Here is an 18,475-nt window from a genome sequence, read left to right on the forward strand (position 1 = left end):
CATCTGGCAAATTAGTTACCCATCAGGGCAAAAATTCATTCAGGAAGACACAGTGTAAACTTCACTGCCCACAAATAGATGTTCCCTGGGACTGTCAGAATTTCCTGAGAAAAATTCTCGTTATGCTTCTAGGTATTCCTTTAGCACTTGGTGTAAGGTTGGCCACCAATTCAGTTGAAAAATCCCCATATGTCACCTCCATTTCCATAAATAGGTATTTGCATCTGCCATCCACAAACAAAACCTGCAGGCTGAGTAGCTGCCAAAGAACATAACCTTCGAATGGCCAATCTCTAGGTTAAGTCTGAGCTATGGTTTCATAAAACCAGACTATGAGCAACTTGATTCTCATACCTATGAGTTACTAGTTCTCAGTCCTAGCTTCACATTAGTAACTAGTGTTCTTAATTATATACCAGGTCTTCTTAATACGGTGTGATACTCACAAGCCTTAAAAAGTGTTTAAATATGCCCCAGTTCAGAGAATGTAGTTTTGTGGGAAAACCAGGTAACTTACTAAAGGTAAAGCAGAAACTTGATAGATCAGGGAAAAATAAAAGACATACTGAAAAAGAATTAAAAATCTTCCATCCAAAGATTACTACTTCCTGCAAGACTCTGAGATATGTGGGGCTCTTCTTATTTCAGATTCTTGTTTCTCTTATATCTCATTTACATTCTTAGAATTTTTCAATTCAAAGGATTTTGTCATTTTAATACCTACTCTAGCATCTGTATTCACAGTACATATTTACTTTTGCTCATTTAATATTAATATTTAAAGAAATAATCCATTTGCCAAAGTAAAAAAATGCATGCATTTGAAGAGGTTCAGGCACGCCATTATTTATTGAAGCATTATTTACAATAGCTCAGACTGGAAACAGCTTATGTGATCATTGATTAACTGACAAAGAAGATGAGGTATACATACATAATACAATACATACATAGTACTGTTTTCAGGTATAAAAACAGATGAATTCAGGTATAAAAAGTGGCCTGCTGCTTTCTAACATGCATAGGCCTAGAGGGTATCATGTTTAATAAAATAAACCAAAAAACAAATACATCATGATTTCACTCAGATATTATAGAGGAAAAAACCCGGGATAAATGAAAAAAAAAATCTTTTGATTTACTTAAGACAGATTACTGGTCACCAGAAGGGAATCAGGGAAAGGGATGGGAAATGGGACAAAGGTAACAGGAAAATGACAAATATCTGGGAAAGGAAAGAAGTGGACTTTTACTGGATGACATAATATGTGACATGCATGTTGATTGGGTATACACATGAAGCATATGATATTATGATGTCATGTTTCTTTAATTAAAAAAATAATGCACCAATGAAATACAGCTGTCCACTAGCAAGAAATTTCCATCATCACAGACTTTTTGAAAAAAGTATTTTGACGGCTTTATTCTCTAGAAAACAGGAATACAGTCATCAGGTCTAGGTAAGATACTGGCCCATTACAGAAGAAAATTTTCCAGACCAGTAAAGTCTAACTTTGTAATCAGGACTACAGAGCTTCTTCACAGAGAGGTGTTAAGATCACACATCATCTACCCTAATGTTAAGTTTTTTACTGCCAGAGAAGCTGGGTAAAGATTTAGTGGAATTGGAATATTCTCCGTATGAGGAGATAAGCCTCTGAAGAAAAAATGTCAATGTAAAAAGATGGGTAAAGGAAGGGAAATGGAGACGCAAGAGAGGAGACACCACTAAAAGAGATACTCTGTAAATACAATCTCCAAGAAGATAAAAAGTGATGATTTTAAATACCAAAGATGCCTTTAAAAATAAGGAGAAAAATAAACCCGCCCACCCACCTCCCAGGCCCTGACAAAATGGTGCTTACCAAAGAGGGAAGGACCTGAGGAAGAGATGGAAGGAACAGGGATTAAGGTACCTGGTAGCCAGACCTCTGGTAGTGGCCAGGTATAGACAACTGTCAAGGAACAAAGTTACTCCCCAAACTTGAGAGTTTCCTAAAGCAGTGTTACCTTAATAATAATTCCCAGTCATATCAACCATGAAGGTACTTCTCAGCCATGAGTGTGTTTGAAGGGAATTACCTTTCGCTGTGAAAGCGAACACCCCAATGTTGCAGTGGGCAGTCTCACAGGCACCCCTCTTGCAACCTCATCCTGACACATTGCTTTTCACAATACATGCTGTGAATGGGTACATTTCACCGAGAGGAGTCCTATATGCCATCATTAGAGAACAAGACTGGGCAGTTCAGACTGACCAGGGGAGGGCGTGTATGAGAGGGCGTGTATGAGCCCGTGACTGTGATACATACCCCTCCATGCCCAGAGCAGGTCATAGGACTTTTAATTATGTGAAGTCAGAGCTGTACACAGAGCTCATGAGAAATCACAAAAACATACTTCATGTAACTTAGAAACAGCAAGCGTCCATGCTGCCTGCTGGTCCGACTCTGAGTCAAATGAAGCGTGTGACAGTAGACGCCCAGGACTGCCCATAACTCACCCTTCCCAGTTCTTTATCTTCAAGGGCAAGAACCCCGGTGCTTTCGGTGAAGAGTTTGACCTTGACCACAGGCCGAGGGTGGGTGGTGGTGAAATCTCCTTGAGTTCCCCATCTGCAATGAAGAAACAAAGATTTTCCTCTAAATGCCTTATGGCTGTTTTTTCTCTCGAGACAGGCATTTCTCCTTAGACAGCACAGAAGCAATACAGAATCTTCTGCGGCTCAATGCAATTTTTATCTTTACTCTTATTTCTGATAGCAGGCACAGCCTAAAGGAAAATATTAGTACATTTTATAGCATGCAATGATTACTTGGCTACTTCAAAAATGAGCTGAACTAAAGCATGTGATAAGAATTTAAATTATGCTAAAGCATCACATACATTGAAATCTATTTAGTTTACTGATGTAAATACAAATTACCCCCCCATTATCCTGGAGAAATTTTCAAAGCATCTAATTATATCAAAGGGAGTTTCTTGGTGAACTATTTTTGAGTACTTAAAATTGCTCCATTTCTTTTTAAAGAAAATTTACCAGATATTTTACTTATGTTTTAATGGTAGCATCTCAAGTCTATTACCTTATATAATTTTTAAAAGTTCCTGTCAAAAGTAAAGAAATGCATCACAAAATTATTGTTTGCCAGATTATCAATACACTCTGCTAAGAATATCTACACCTAACTTTTCAAATTATAATAATAAAATAGCATGTTTTCTAGGCTTTCAACTACTAGTATATTATCTTTAGCACTCATAAATTAATTTTAGCATATTTGTAAAATAGCACACAACATATCAAAATGTCATCGATATTTTTACTAATTTTGAGGATCACAAACACAAGAGTCTTCAGAACATGAAAGAAAATGACACTGAGAAATAAGTAAGAACAATAAACAGATTTAACAAAACTGATTTCTGTTCAAATAACTCACTGAGGAAAAAGGGATTTTTATACACAATTTAAAAGAATTTGCCATCTTCATGGATCACTGTTTTATAAGCTGTACTCAAAAGATTAGGAAATGCAGAAAACAGGAAAACAAAAGAGCATTTGAATAAATCACAATCATCTTTCTTTTCCATCACAAAAGATCCAGTTAAGCAGAAGCCATTTCAATAACTGAAGAAAGTAGCATCTAGATGCAGTTTGTTCCTTGTAAATTAAAGTCATTCGTATGTGATAAGGAAGAGAGAGATTCAATTAGGATGGGAAAGCAGCTTAATTTCTATTTTAGACTGCTGAAAAAGGGGTTAGGAAAGGATTTTTGGCATTTTACAGAATTAAGATAATCTGAGATAAAGGAGGGCTGATATAGGAGAGAATAAAAATAGAATCAAAACAAAATAAGGGAATATAGAAAAAAATTCTCAATTTAGTTAGTGCACAGAGTGTGTGTGTGTGTGTGTGTGTGTGTGTGTGTGTGTGTGTGTGTATTTGGGAAACACCCAGCAATGCTCAGGGGCTATTCCCTGGCTCTCTGCCAAAGGGTCATTTCTTGGTTGTTCCAGCTGGGGCTGGCAGCATGCAAGGCAAGTGACAAACTCCTATACTATCTCTCTGGTCCCTGTACTTTAACTCTGAATACCTGAATAAAGTCTGGCTACCTAGTAGACGACTCTAGAGAACATTACTATGGCATAGCCTTCTTTATGTGATGATGTGAGGTACAATTTGGAAAACCAACCCTTAGACACATCATATTAAAATTGATGTACTACAAATTCAATGCGATCCCTATAGGGATACCCTTGATTCTTCAAAGAAATGGAGCAAGTGCTCCTGAAATTCATATGGGACAATAAGCCCCCATGAATAGCTAAAGCAATTCTTGGGAAAAAGAAAATGGGAGGAATCAACCTCTCCAACTTCCAACTCTACTACAAAGTGGTAGTCATTAAAACAGCATGGTACTGGAACAAAGGCAGAGCAGCAGACCAATGGAACAGGGTTGAATACTCTGACAACCCCCCCCCCCCCCCCAAACATATGACCATCTACTCTTTGATAAGGGAGCAAGAAATGTGAAGTGGAGCAAGGAAAGCATGTTTAACAAATTGTGCTGGCAAAACTGTAGAGCTATATGCAAAAAAAATGGGCTTAGACCTCAACCTATAACCATGTACAAAAGTCAGATCAAAATGGATTAAAGACCTCAACATGAGACCAGAATCCCTAAGGTACATTGAAGACAAGGTCAGCAAAACCCTCCACAACATTGAAGACACTGGTATCTTCAAAGCTGACACGCCACTGGCCAAGCAAGTGAAAACAGAGATAAATAAATGGGACTATCTCAAACTAAGAAGCTTCTGCACCTCAAGAGAAACAGTGACCAAAGTACAAAGACAATCTACAGAATGGGAAAGGATATTTACGTAGTACTGATCCGATAAAGGGTTGATAACAAGGATATACAATGCACTGGTTGAACTCCACAAGAAGAAAACTGCCAACCCAATCAAAAAATGGGGTGATGAACAGAAACTTTCCCAAAGAAGAAATCCGAATGGCTCAGAGGCACATGAGAAAATGTTCAACATCACTATCATCAGGGAGATGCAAATCAAAACATCAATGAGATATCACCTCACACCACAGAGACTGGCCCACATCCCAAAAAACAAAAACAACTGGTGATGGCGTGGATGTGAAGAGAAAGGGACTCTTCTTCCCTGCTGGTGGGAATGCTGACTGGTTCAGCCCTTTTGGAAAACAATATGGTTCTCAACAAGATTCTCAAAAAATTAGAAATGGAGCTTCCATTTGACCCAGCAATACCACTCCTGGGAATATATCCCAGAGAAGCAAAAAAGTATAGTAGAGATGGCATCTGCATTTCTATGTTCATTGCAGCACTGTTTACAATAGCCAGAATCTGGAAAAAACCAGAGTGCCCCCAAACAGATGACTGGTTAAAGAACTCTGGTACATCTACACAGTGGAATACTATATAGCTGTCAGAAAACATGAAGTCATGAAATTTGCATATAAATGGATCAACATGGAAAGTATCATGTTGAGTGAAATGAGTCAGAAAGAAAGAGACAGACATAGAAAGATTGCACTCATATGTGGAATATAATATAACTGAGAAGTACAAGTTGGCAGTGATGCAATTTCTGGCAGATATTTCTCTGGACTTATTTACTAAAATACTAAAATACAGAAACCCAAAACCGTGAGGCCGCTAGTGCGGTCACTCGACCTCATATCTCTTCATCCTCAGCAATGGAAAACAAATTATCAAATGCTTCCTTTTCAGCAGGTCCGACTTTAGGGAGGAGAAACTCCAAGCAATAATAGTCAGTTTTGTTGAAATACTGAATGCAATCAAAGTGAAAGCAAAGTGAAATTTATCAGTTACACAGGCGGGGGGTGGGGCGAGGGGTGTGGGGGGCTAGGGGTGTGGGGGCGCGGGTTGGAGCTATACTGTGATTCTTGGTGGTGGAATATGTGCACTGGTGAAGGGATGTGTGTTCGAGCATTGTATAACTGAGACTTAAACCTGAAAACTTTGTAACTTTCCACATGGTGACTCATAAAAAAATTAAAAAAAAATAAAACTTCAAATTCTCATCACAAAAAAATTGATGTACTAGGTATGTAGCAGCTCTGTAGGTCAGCCTAAGAGTGTTTCATTGTAGCTACTAATATCTTAAGCTAAATTCCCTTCAGAAAGATTATCTTGTGTCAAGGAATGTGACTCAGTGATAGACGATGTGAACTGGAATACATAAGATTCCAATTTTGTCTCTGGGATCAAAGCCAACCACCTGACCCTGAAAGAGCCTCGAATGTGGCACCATTGGGAAGGACCAGTGAAGAGAGGCTGCTAAAATCTCAGGGTGAGGATGAATGGAGACATTACTGGGTCCGCTCCAGCAAATCGAGGATCAACGGGATGACAGTGATAGTGATAGACATTTTTACTATCATAAACTAATTCTAGCAAGTTACATGCTGAATCATAGACATAAAATAGATATGATGTGTAGCACAGAGGATCTCTCAAAAATCTACTTAAGATCCAGGGTGTTCTTTTTTTAAAAAAAAATTTTATTAGTGAATCACCTTGAGGTACAGTTACAAGCTTATGAACTTTCATGTTTGCATTTCATTTACATCCCTCCACCAGTACCCATTCTCCTCCACCAATGTTCCAAGTATCCCTCCCACTACCCCCACCCCAACCCTCACCACCCACCCTGCCTCTTTAGCAGGGCATTCTCTTTTGTTCTCACTCCTGTTGGATGTTTGTAGTTTGCAATAGAGGTATTGAGTGGCCATCATGCTTGGTCTATAGTCTACTTTTGGTGCACAGTTTTCTACCCGAGAGGGTCCTCCCAACATTCTCTACTAGATGTTCCCTTCTCTATCTCAGCTGCCTTTTCCTCCAGCATGTGAGGCCAGTTTCCAAGCTGTGGGGCAGATCTCCTGGTTCTTACCTCTACTATTCTTGGGTGTTAGTGTCTCATTCTGCTGCTTTGTATTCCACATATGAGTGCAATATTTCTATGTCTGTCTCTTTCTTTCTGACTCATTTCACTCAACAAACTTTCCATGTTGATCCACTTTTACATGACTTCATCTTTTCTAACAGCTGCATTGTATTCTATTGTGTAGATGTACCAAAGTTTCTTTAACCAGTCATCTGTTTTGGGGCACTCTGGTTTTTTCCAGATTTTGGCTATTGTAAACAGTGCTGCAATGAACATAGAAATGCAGATGTCATTTCTACTATACTTTTTTGCATATCCGGGATATACTCCCAGGAGTGGTATTGCTGGGTCAAATGGAAGCTCAATTTCTAATTTTTTGAGAATCGTCCACATTGTTTTCCAAAAGGGCTGAACCAGTAGACATTCCCACCAGCAGTGAAGGAGAGTCCCTTTCTCCCCACATCCATGCCAACACAGATTGCTTTTGTTTTTGGGGATGTGGGCCAGTCTCTGTGGTGTGAGATGATATCTCATTGTTGTTTTGATCTGCATCTCCCTGGATATCCTACTGTTCCTGACATTTTTCTGAATCTAGTGAGTTCATCAGTGATCTATTTTCTAGATACATCAGAAGATTAATATATTAATCAATTTTCTGGCTTATTAATCTCTTCTTTTATGCCTGTGTGGGGCTTCCAAGAGATATTCAGAGGCACTGAGGTTCACTTGTGGGGATTCTCGGCCAAATAGCCAGCATTTTATTCTAGGGGTACAGTGCTACTCAAACCCTGGGGTCCCATGAGCCTCCAGTGCCACCCCAGTGGTGTTTGTTATCTCCAGAGAGACACACTTGATACAACTCAGGAGGTCACGTAATGCTGGAGGTTTCAACTTAGCTCAGGTAAATGCAGATTTTCAAACTCCTACACTATTTTCCTGGTCTCACATTTCCTCTTTTTAAAAACAACCACAATATTAAATTCAGTATGCTAATATTTTGTTTAGCACATTTACCAAGTTCTATTTTGTTTTGTCAAAATTAATACTACCTATAAATTTATATTCATATGTATGTTTTCTTTTCTGTTTTTTTTGTTATGTTAGTCAAATTGAATGAGATGAAAAGTGCTATATTTTTATTCTTTAGAAGAGTTTGTAAAACTGGAAATGATCTGTTCTTGGAGCTTGTCTATTAAGTTTGGGACTAATACATTTCTGAGGAAGATATCTGCTGATAATACTATGTCTTCACTTGTTATATTATTAAAGAATAACTGTTTTCCTCTCAGCCATTTTTTCTTAAAACTAGTACTTTCCTAGGAATATATTATTGGTTTTAAAAAATTATTCACACAGAGTTACAATAATTCTCATACCCTATTAGTCTAAAGCATCTGCAGTCAAGTTTCTTTTTCATTCCTCATAATGTTTTCCTTTTCCATTTTTAATCTAAATGGGGGCTATGTTCATTATTCTTTTCACATTTCCATTCCTTTTGTTGATCCTTTCTATTGCATGTTGGTTTCCTATTTAATGAAATTCTGTTCTTTGTTATTTCAATCTAAGTTAGCTGTGTGGATCCTGTTCTTTGAAAAATATAAGTTGAATGCATATACCTAATTTTAAGCCTTTCTTTTGTCTTAGGTAAGCACTTTAAACTATTCATTTTGGGGGGCTAGAGTGATAGCACAGCGGGTTGGGCATTTGCCTTGCATGCGGCCAACTCAGGTTCAATTCCCAGCATCCCATATGATCCCTGAGCACTGCCAGGAGTAATTTCTGACTGCAGAGCCAGGAGTAACCCCTGTGCAGTGCTGGGTGTGACCCAAAAAGAAAAAAAAAGATTCATTTCCATTAAGCCCTCTAAATACAGACCATATAAGCTTACATTGTCATAGTATTCAGATATTTCCAGGTTTTTTTATTATTTATATTTTATTTATGTTAAGTTCCATGCTGGCTGCATGAGATATTATAATTTGCATTACACCAATATTTTGAAATTAAAACCAGTTTTATATTGTACAGTGTGAATGTGTGATTTTTCCACAAATCCTTGGAAGAAAGTCTTTTTTTTCTGTTGTAGGTACAATGTTGTAAACTCTGGTTTTAACCTATTTTAACCTTACAGCTTTTTGGTATCCCTTATAAAGCATGGTAGCATATTTTTAACTCATTGATTCATATATGTTAATTTCCTCTCCTTCTTCCTCCTTCTCATGGCTCCAGTGATGGTGGCTGCAGGCATACTTGACTGGTACTTGCTGTGGGCAGTATGTTTAGTATGTAGTGCTCATTGAGCTATGTTCCTCGCACTCATGCTGCCGAGGGTGGGGGTGGGGGTCACAAGTTATGATGGTGGCGCTCAATGGGGCATTGTGGTGATGTCCAGGTGTTACACACACTTCCTGGCTCTTGCACTCACACTTCGTCCAACTATGAAAAAGAAGATGCTGGAGATAACCCCCCTTTCTAGCAGTGCTTACACAACACCTAGAAACTGCTTGTGGAGCTAGGAACGAGAGAGAGTTGACCTAAAATGGTCAACTGACAGGATTGTGTGTGGAACATGTGAGAGAACAGGGATTCGAACTCATGATCTTAAGTTTACAAGGAAGGTATTCTAAAGCCAGTGAGCTATTCCTCTAGGCCTGAAGTAGAAGTATTAAGAACTCTCACCACGCCTGAGATTCTATCAGCTTCTCTTTAGATCTTTTTCAACTTTTGGTGTCCTGGTAATACAATATACAATAGTGATCACACCCTTTGTATATACACTATTTTCTTTCACAATCCTAGATCACAATTACCTTCTATTATTAGATTTGAGTAAAGATAAGAACACTATGCTAGAAATAATAAGGTCTAGAAAATTGTAGAGACCCCAGGAAGGAACCTAATTAATTTCTTACATGTACAGATGATAATTTATTAGAAAAACAAGTCAGATAAATTTAGAAGAAGTCCTTATTAATTTACAGTGTTGAAAGGAATAGACTGTTAACAAAGCTATTTAAAAAAGTGACTCTCACAAACCTAGTAGAGAATTCACAAGAATAGCTCTACCCCCTACAAGAACGAGATCCATGAGGTCAGAACAAGGAATGCTAAGAATCATTTCCTGTCAAGTGAGGAAAGTTCAAAGAAAATATTGCAGCGGGGGAAACTGAGGCACATGAATATCAACAGATTCTGTTACCAGCCAGAGAATTACGCTTTTGTTGTCATTTGACAAAAAATACATTAAATATATACATAATAAAAATATTTAATATTAAACCAGCACAAAAGCAGTGCTTTTTAAAAATTCCAACACTCCAGGATATTTACTGGCACCACTCCTTGAAAAGTTCTCAGGTGAAAAAAACAATGGAGCCATACCTGGTAGTGCAAGCAAGGGCTTCCTCTTGACTCTGTGTTCACGGATCATTCCTGGAGATGCTCATGGACCATATGGGGTCCTGGGATTGGACCCTGGATCAGTCATATGCAGTGTAAGTGCCCTGCTGCTGAATTATCTTTCCAGCCCCTCAGATAAAATTTTTAATAAGAAGTATAGTTTGAAAATTTCATGAATTTTGTCATAAATTAATAAAAACACTAACGCCTCCTCTGTCTCATTCCTCCCCCTCACTTCCCCTAAAGTACAGGAAAGAAGAAGACAATAGGCCTTTCTTTAATATTCGCTAAGATATTTCCTTATTTTCCACTTAATTGGCATGTTTAAACACTTTCAGGAAATAAAATATTTTATTATCTTACTATTTTCTCTGTATTACGGGATAAAAGAATTCACTACCCTTACTGGTAATTTACATGACTCAAGATACAGTGACTTTTTCTACTTCTATAAATGTATTATTTATTAGGATTCAGACTTCCAATGCAAATCTTCAAACAAATAAAATATCTACAAAGCACCTTTATGAGGACAGCAGGACTTCCTGACTATGAAAACACAGGATGGCTCATAAACCAACTGAAATAACCAACATTAATTATGTATTTGCTATTAAGCCAAATATACTTGAAACATATCTCGAGTCAAAATATGTTTATCAAATTAGGTTGGTTATAGAAAATGATCCAACAAAACAATGGTGAAAATTGAAAGTACAATAAACAGGAAGAGACAAGAGCATTATATGTAACAGTGGATGTAAGCAAATATAATTATTTAACTTAAATATATAAATCACTGAATTTGGGTTTCTTATTCATAACAAAAAATAGTAAATATCATGTACATGCTAAAATAAACCTAGTATCCTTATTAATCAGTCTCTATTATCTTGAAACTTATATTCAAATGGAAAATTATACACTTTCAAACTTATTATATTATATAACACAATACATATAACTCATACCAATCTAGGTCTTCCATAATAAATAGCTGAGTACTTCTCGTGACCTCTTATAGTAGAGAACTGAACTTCTAATATGTTCTAAACAGAGTCTCAAAAGTTACCAGTATTATTTGTTTTAACTTCTCAAAATATTAAAATATGATTAAATTCAGCAATTCGACTCCCGGGTCTCTATCCAAAGAACACAAAAAACCTAATTAGCTTAAAGCATATTCATAGCACAATAATAAACATATGGAAACAACCAAAGTGCCTCATGAATAGATGAGTGAATAAAGAAAATATGGTGCATAATGGAATAGTAATCAGTTATCAGTAGAGACATAATCTTGTCTTTTGCAAGATCAAGGATGAAACTGAAGCAGACCATACTAATTGAAATAAGACAGAAGGAGAGAGAAATACTGGATGATTTCACTTGTATGTGGGATATCAAGAAGCAAAACACGGAAAAGGAAAAATTTAAATTAAAACAAACTAAACATGGTCATCACAGAACTGAGCTTACCAGGGCAGAAGTGGGGAGAGGGGAATCAGAAGGAGTAAAGGGGTTGTAATCAACGATGCTTTGGTAGTAGATATAGTGCATTAATACTTTTGAAGACGTATAAAAATATATCCCTGAAGCTTACATGATAAAATATCTCAATACTAAATTAAAAATCAAAAGAATACTAAAAAATTCTTTAATAGCAGTCATGTATAAACTACACCATTCCTCAATTTATAGGTTTTCTTTTTTGGGGGGGGGTGTAAGGAAATACCTGGTGGGACTTTGAGGGGATCTTGAGCAATCCCTGAGTGCAGAGTCTGGAGTAAGCCCTGTGCACACCAGTTCTGACTCCAAAATAAAAAATAAATCCACACATAAGAAACAAAATAAAAATCAGTCATCCTGTTGTTCATTGATTTGCTCAAGCGGGTACCAGTAACATCTCCATTTGTCTTAGCTCTGAGATTTTAGCAGCCTCTCTTTACTTGTCCTTCCCAATGGTACCACATTGTTGGCTCTTTTAGGATCAAGAGAATGAGACCCATGATTGTTGCTGTTTTTGGCATATTGAATATACCACGGGGAGCTTGCATATACACCACGGGAAGCTTGCCATGGGGAGCTTGCCGTGTGGGCAGGATACTCTAGGTAGCTTGCCGGGTTCTCCAAGAGGGAGAACTGGACAATAAGAGGAAGCTGCATGCTTCTGGGAGCTTTGTTTATAGTCTCTGGATCTTGGCCGTTGATAGGATTACACGGCACCAGGGGCAGTTTGTGGGTGTGACTACCTAGCGACTAGAAAAAGGGGGATCTGGGTGGAGGAGGCTCAGTCCCGATCTGATCAGGCTTGGGTCCCGCACACAGGCTTGGGTTCCTCTTCCAGTTCCTTTATGCTCAAGGCCACTCTCCACATGCTTGGACGAGCCTCATGCACAAAAATAAAAATAAATGGAATTATGTTAAACCAAAGCTTCTCCAAGCAAAATGTGTATCATAATGTAAAGACAGGTAAACAAGTCAGAGAAAAGATATCTGTGCATATGTCCAAAAGAGGGTTGATATTAAGGATATGCAAAGAACACATAAAACATAACATTTAAAAAATGGCAGAGGATATTAATATGCATTTCTCCCATGAAAACAGATAGACGACCAACAGACACATGAAAATATGGCACTCATCTATTATAGATATAAATCAAAACAAGTTATCCCCACACACCTGTGAAAATGGGTATTATCTCATAGACCAGAAATAAGTGTTAAAGCAGATATGGAAAGAAAGTAATGCCAACACACTGCTGATTGGGATTGTAAATTGTTACAGCCCTTATGGAAAGCAGATTCAAATGTTAAAAGTAAATTCCAAATAATCCAGTTATCTCATTTCTGGGTATTTATGGAAAACAGTTATTAAAAGAAGAATACAAGGAAATCTATGAGAAAGAGAAATCAAAGGAACTAAAACTGATAAAACAGAAGTCAAACCATCACTATATGTAGGTGATATGATAATATGATAATTACACACAGAAAAACCTAAAGACAAAACCCTGTTACATTCTTTTATGCAAACAACAGTGTAGAAGATAAAGAAATTAAATAGAAGCTCACTTATGACTGTATCAAATACACAAATACCTAGGAATCAGTTTAACAAAGAAGGTGGAAGTCCTAATTAGTGAAAATTATAAATTACTCTGAAAGAAATAAAAGACAAATGGAAGTGGAAATCTATTCCATGTTCATGCTTTGGAGAACCAACATCATTGAAATGAACATCTTACTCTAAATAATTTACAGATGCAATGCAATTCCTGTAACAATTTTCATGGCATTTTTTTCAAGGCCAAAGAAAGATCAAATACTTCTAATATCCATATGGAATCATAGACCACCTAAAACAGTGAAACCAATCCAGGTGAGGTGATAGGAGGAAGATAGGAGGCATCACCCTCCCAGACTTTAATCTTTACTACAAGTCATAGTAATCAAAACTGCATGTACCAGAACAAAGAAAAACTTTTAGATAAATGGATTGGATCCAAAGCCTAGAGACAAATCCTCAGGTACATGGGCAGTTTATTCACATCAAAGGGCCTACATGTACAAAGTAGAGCACCTCTTCAACAAAGGTGGACATGTAGTACATATAATAATGACATGCACGTGACCACACCTGTGGTTTATGTTCTGGCATTCTATGGCCATCTGAGCATCACCAGATGCAGTCCTGGAGACCTCCTCACCCTAGGTGAAGCTCTGGGGTGGCTCAGGTAATTCCCCGCACAGAACTGGAGCAGCATCCGTGAGCTCAACACTGTACCACTGGCCCAGTTCTGGAAGAATTCCAGTGAGGAGCTCATGGGTTCTCCTGAACATTGCTTGGGACACGCCAAACCCCGCAAAAATCCAACAGTGAAGGGGAAAATGCACAGCTATATGCAAAAACATAAAAAGTACACAAGGTGAATGTAGACACTCGTCACACCATGCACAAAAGTGAATTTAAAATGAATAAAAAACACCCTCAATATCAGACCAGAATTCATGAAATACACAGTGGAAGACACAGGCATAATTCTCCAGGATACTGATTTTAGAGAAACCTTCAGTGACTCAATATCCCTGGCTAAGAAAACAAAGATAAAAATAAACAAATGGGACTACATCACATAGAAAGTTTCTGCACCATGAAAGAAATGCTGAATAAATGAAAAAGACACCCCATGAAGTGGGAGGAAAATGTTTGCTTCCTACACACACGATAGAGGGCTATTACTCAAGATTATAAAGCACCCAAGAAAATCAACAAAAAGTATGCAACCCCATCAAAAAATGGGCAGAAAAGTTGAGCAGATGCTTCCACAAGAAGACAAACAGTTGGCCAATAATATAAGAAAAATTTCGGAGGCTGGAGCAATAGCACAACGGGTAGGGCAATTTGCAACATGGCCGCCTCAGGTTTGATTCCCAGCATCCCATATGGTCCCCTGAGCACCACCAGGAGTAATTCCCAAGTGCAGAGGCAGGAGTAACCCCTGAGCATCACCAGGTGTGACTCCCAAAAGCAATATATACATATTTATATATATATATTTATATATATTTCATATATATGAAAAAGTGTTCAAAGTGTTCTTTATCTATGATTGGGAAAATGGAACTAAATAATGACCAAGATAAATCACCTATGATTTGTGAGAACACCCTGTCTCAAAGTGACCAGAACCAAGTGCTGGTGGGTGTGTGATAGAGAAGAAACTTTTCTCTACTGTTGGCAGGATTGCAACTTGGCATATCCTCTATGGAAAATGGAAAGAAGATATCTAGAAATAACGAGGGACAGAGTCTTCATATTAACCCAGTGATTTGACTTCTTGACCTTTATTCCCTGAATACAAACACATTAATTCCCCAAACCTCTTGCACTCCTCTGCTCACCTCAGTGCCAGTCACAAAGAGCTGAGATCTAGAAACAAACCAAGTATTCAACAATAAAGGGGCAAAGAGAGTGTGCTATTTACATATCCTGGAATACTACTCAGCTATAAAAAAGATACAATCCTGACACAGGAGACATACCTCAATGGGCGGGAGACCAAGCTTTGTATGGAGGAGGCCCAGGCTTGATCCCCAGCTCCCACACTGTCCTGCAAACACCGCTGGACTGAGAACCAAGCATGGATCAAGGTATAGCCTGTAGAACCCCTAAGTGTGACCCTAACCCTCCCCACCAAAAGACTGAAGAGTAAGAAACGAAGCATGATATCTGCTCTGTTGCCATAACTGGACAGAACTGGAGGGTATCATCGCTCAGAGTAGATCAGCATTTTAACAAATTTTTCTACTTTATCTTTTATATTCTGTTAACAATAGTCTAAAATATTGACATGACACAATTTTTTTTGGTAACCAGAAAATATCTTTTCAAGTGAGCTTTAGCAAAAATCTTTTAAAGCTCTAATTAGGACTTTTTGTTATGTTAGAAAGGCACCAAGAAGTTACCTTATTTTCTTTTCAGCATAAAAAAGAAGAAATAATGGAATGTCATCTTACACTGAAAGGCATAAAAATTATTGGCTGGCTTGGTATCGGTAAGGATCACATTCCTCATTATTGTCTCTGGTGTGTTTGTCCTTTCAAAGAGACAGCTCCCACTGTGATGCTCTGAGGATAGTGAAGCACCAAGAATAAGAGAAAATCATCCTCTAAAGTCTATTCATATAAAGTATTTATGTCATTAAACCTCCATATCCAGAGCAGAAAATATTATACTTGTACCATTTTCTTCTGGAAAAGACTAGCCTGTGTGCTAACACAAAATTAGGTTTCCAAAAAGCTGGAAGATATCACCTTTACCAGCATTTTCCTCTTCCCTCAGAAAATTAGTTAAGAGACATTAAATGAACATAAGTTTATAAGGTAATTGAACATAAGTTCAGAGACATTAGCTTAAAACATCTAAAGTTTAAAAGAACCATTTAGCAATCTAATATTACAATTTCACTTAAAGAGAGTATAGAAGTGCACATTTTAGAAGTAGAAATCAAGATTTAAAAATATGTAGAGTAGAAAACAGGCTAATAATATATGAGATGAATTCATTTAACTTTATATCTTAAAATTATGAACTCACAAGTCCCAATAAATAGATTTAAGTAATAAAATACAGTGGTATAGAAATGATCACAAATATATTTTCAAAATTTATTAGTCACCTCCGATATACATATATATGTATATATAAATTCATACTGTGCTCTATCTTCAAATTTAAAGCTTATATAAGACCATAAAAGCTAGTTTGTTCCTGTGTTTTGAAATGTAAGTAAAAAAGGATATGGGTTATATGAAGTTGGATGAAAAAGTCTTTCCAGTTGTATAAAAAAAACCTCAGAGATTAGTATTTTACTCTACAAAGCTATAAAATACTACAAATATTTAAACACAGAATTTCAAGCAATTAGATAATAATGATCACTAATCAATGTATCATACTATTAACTAATATTGACCAGTTACTAGTATTAATTTTGCCAGGTATTATTTAACCCCAAATACTTGGTTTCATTTTACTTCAAGATGGAGTCCTGTGAAATGAGCATTAATGTAGTTTGGGGCCAGACATCTGAGCAAGGAAACGTATCTTTCACTCTTTTTTTTTCTTTTTGGGCCACACCCAGCGATGCACAAGGGTTACTGCTGGCTCTGCACTCAGGAATTATTCCTGGCAGTGCTTGGGGGACCATATGGGAAGCTGGGAACCGAACTCGGGTCAGCTGCATGCAAGGCAAATACCCTACTTGGTGTGCTATTGCTCCAGCCCTCTTTCACACTTTTTAAATCTGAAAGTCTTGGAACTGTCCAAGTGTTATAAAGTTTTGTGTGCATCCTGTTTGTTTTGTAGGTGGTGTTCAGGAGCTATTCCTGGCTCTATGTTCAAGAGTTACCCCTGGAAGTGTTCAGGCCATAGTACTTTTCTGTTCATTTGCTGATAATATTGACCTAATTATCCCCTGCCATTATTTGATGAACTATTTTCTGTGTAAAGGTCAATGACTATATTTCTCAGAAAGAATTCCATAAAAGTCATCACTAGAAACACGGGACAATCTTCCAGATAATGTACAAGATGATGTCACATATTAGCTAGGATCACATTTCCTTCTGCAAATTAATAACCCAACATGTACCCTGTGTTTCCAGTTGTTTAGCTGCTCATAGTTGTCTTTCCTTCTTAGACAGCAAGTGACATTGGTTTTAGACATGGCTGATTTTGCTCAACAAATATGCAGCACTTAGCACAGGACTCAATAACTATAGGCTAAGTGAATGAATGATGTCACATACTTTATTCAATATTCCAGGTGTTTGGTTATCTAATTTTGAAGTACACTATGCCCTTGAGTTACTACTATATTGGAAAACTGAAAAGGCTGCATATACAAATGCTCCAGATTAGATTTCCATTTACATATACCAAAGTGTGAGAAGTAATTTATATTTACAGAGCAATAGCTTTTATGAAAAATGAATCAATTCAGGGTGAGGTGGGTGTGGTCAAGCAAGTTATTACCTGAATCTAAAAGGTATTTTTGTTTGATGTCATATTCAATTGAAGTTATAAGTGATTTCAGTACATTTGGAATGATTCAGAAAAACTCAAAAAGTAATGAATATCTACATATTAGAACTATCATATCTGATAAACCAATGCTTATCTTTTAATGATGTTTTTGTGAGACAGCTTTTCATTTCTTACCCAAATTTTGTTTCAGTGAACCATGAAGTGAAACCTTTTTTAAACAAAATTTGTTATTGGGTAAAGAAGTGTTTAACAATTAAAGAAAAAATTTAAAGAGAGAGTAAATTTATTTGGTGAAGCATTTTAGTGCTTTAATAAAATCACTGTTGTATTTTTCCATGCCTTTTGAGTATACTTATCCTGCCCCATAATCACTGTACATCTATATTACATATGAATTGTTATAAAAAAATTCTAAAGTAGTAAATGCTTTGTAAATGCTTAAGCAGTAACTATAGTTCTCTTTATGGGGTGAATCAGCTCTTTTATGCACTAAAATGTCTTCCCTGAAATAAAAATATACAAGGTTAAGTATTTTGAATATACAGTAAAACTACAAATATAACTAGA

At 37.0% G+C, this 18,475-nt stretch overlaps 1 protein-coding gene across 8 annotated transcripts in view; it reads right to left on the reverse strand.

Annotated features, from left to right (window-relative positions):
* CADPS2 (calcium dependent secretion activator 2) overlaps positions 1 to 18,475 on the reverse strand; it is a 541,525-nt gene that overhangs the window by 251,382 nt on the left and 271,668 nt on the right. For all 8 annotated transcript variants that reach the window (XM_004602056.2, XM_012935474.2, XM_055143028.1 and 5 more), the window contains exon 7: positions 2,507 to 2,618. In XM_004602056.2, coding sequence (XP_004602113.2) covers positions 2,507 to 2,618 — 112 coding nt within the window. The remainder of the gene's footprint in view (positions 1 to 2,506; positions 2,619 to 18,475) is intronic.

Source organism: Sorex araneus, chromosome 1 (assembly GCF_027595985.1).
Source record: "Sorex araneus isolate mSorAra2 chromosome 1, mSorAra2.pri, whole genome shotgun sequence".
Taxonomy (NCBI): Eukaryota; Metazoa; Chordata; class Mammalia; order Eulipotyphla; family Soricidae; genus Sorex; species Sorex araneus.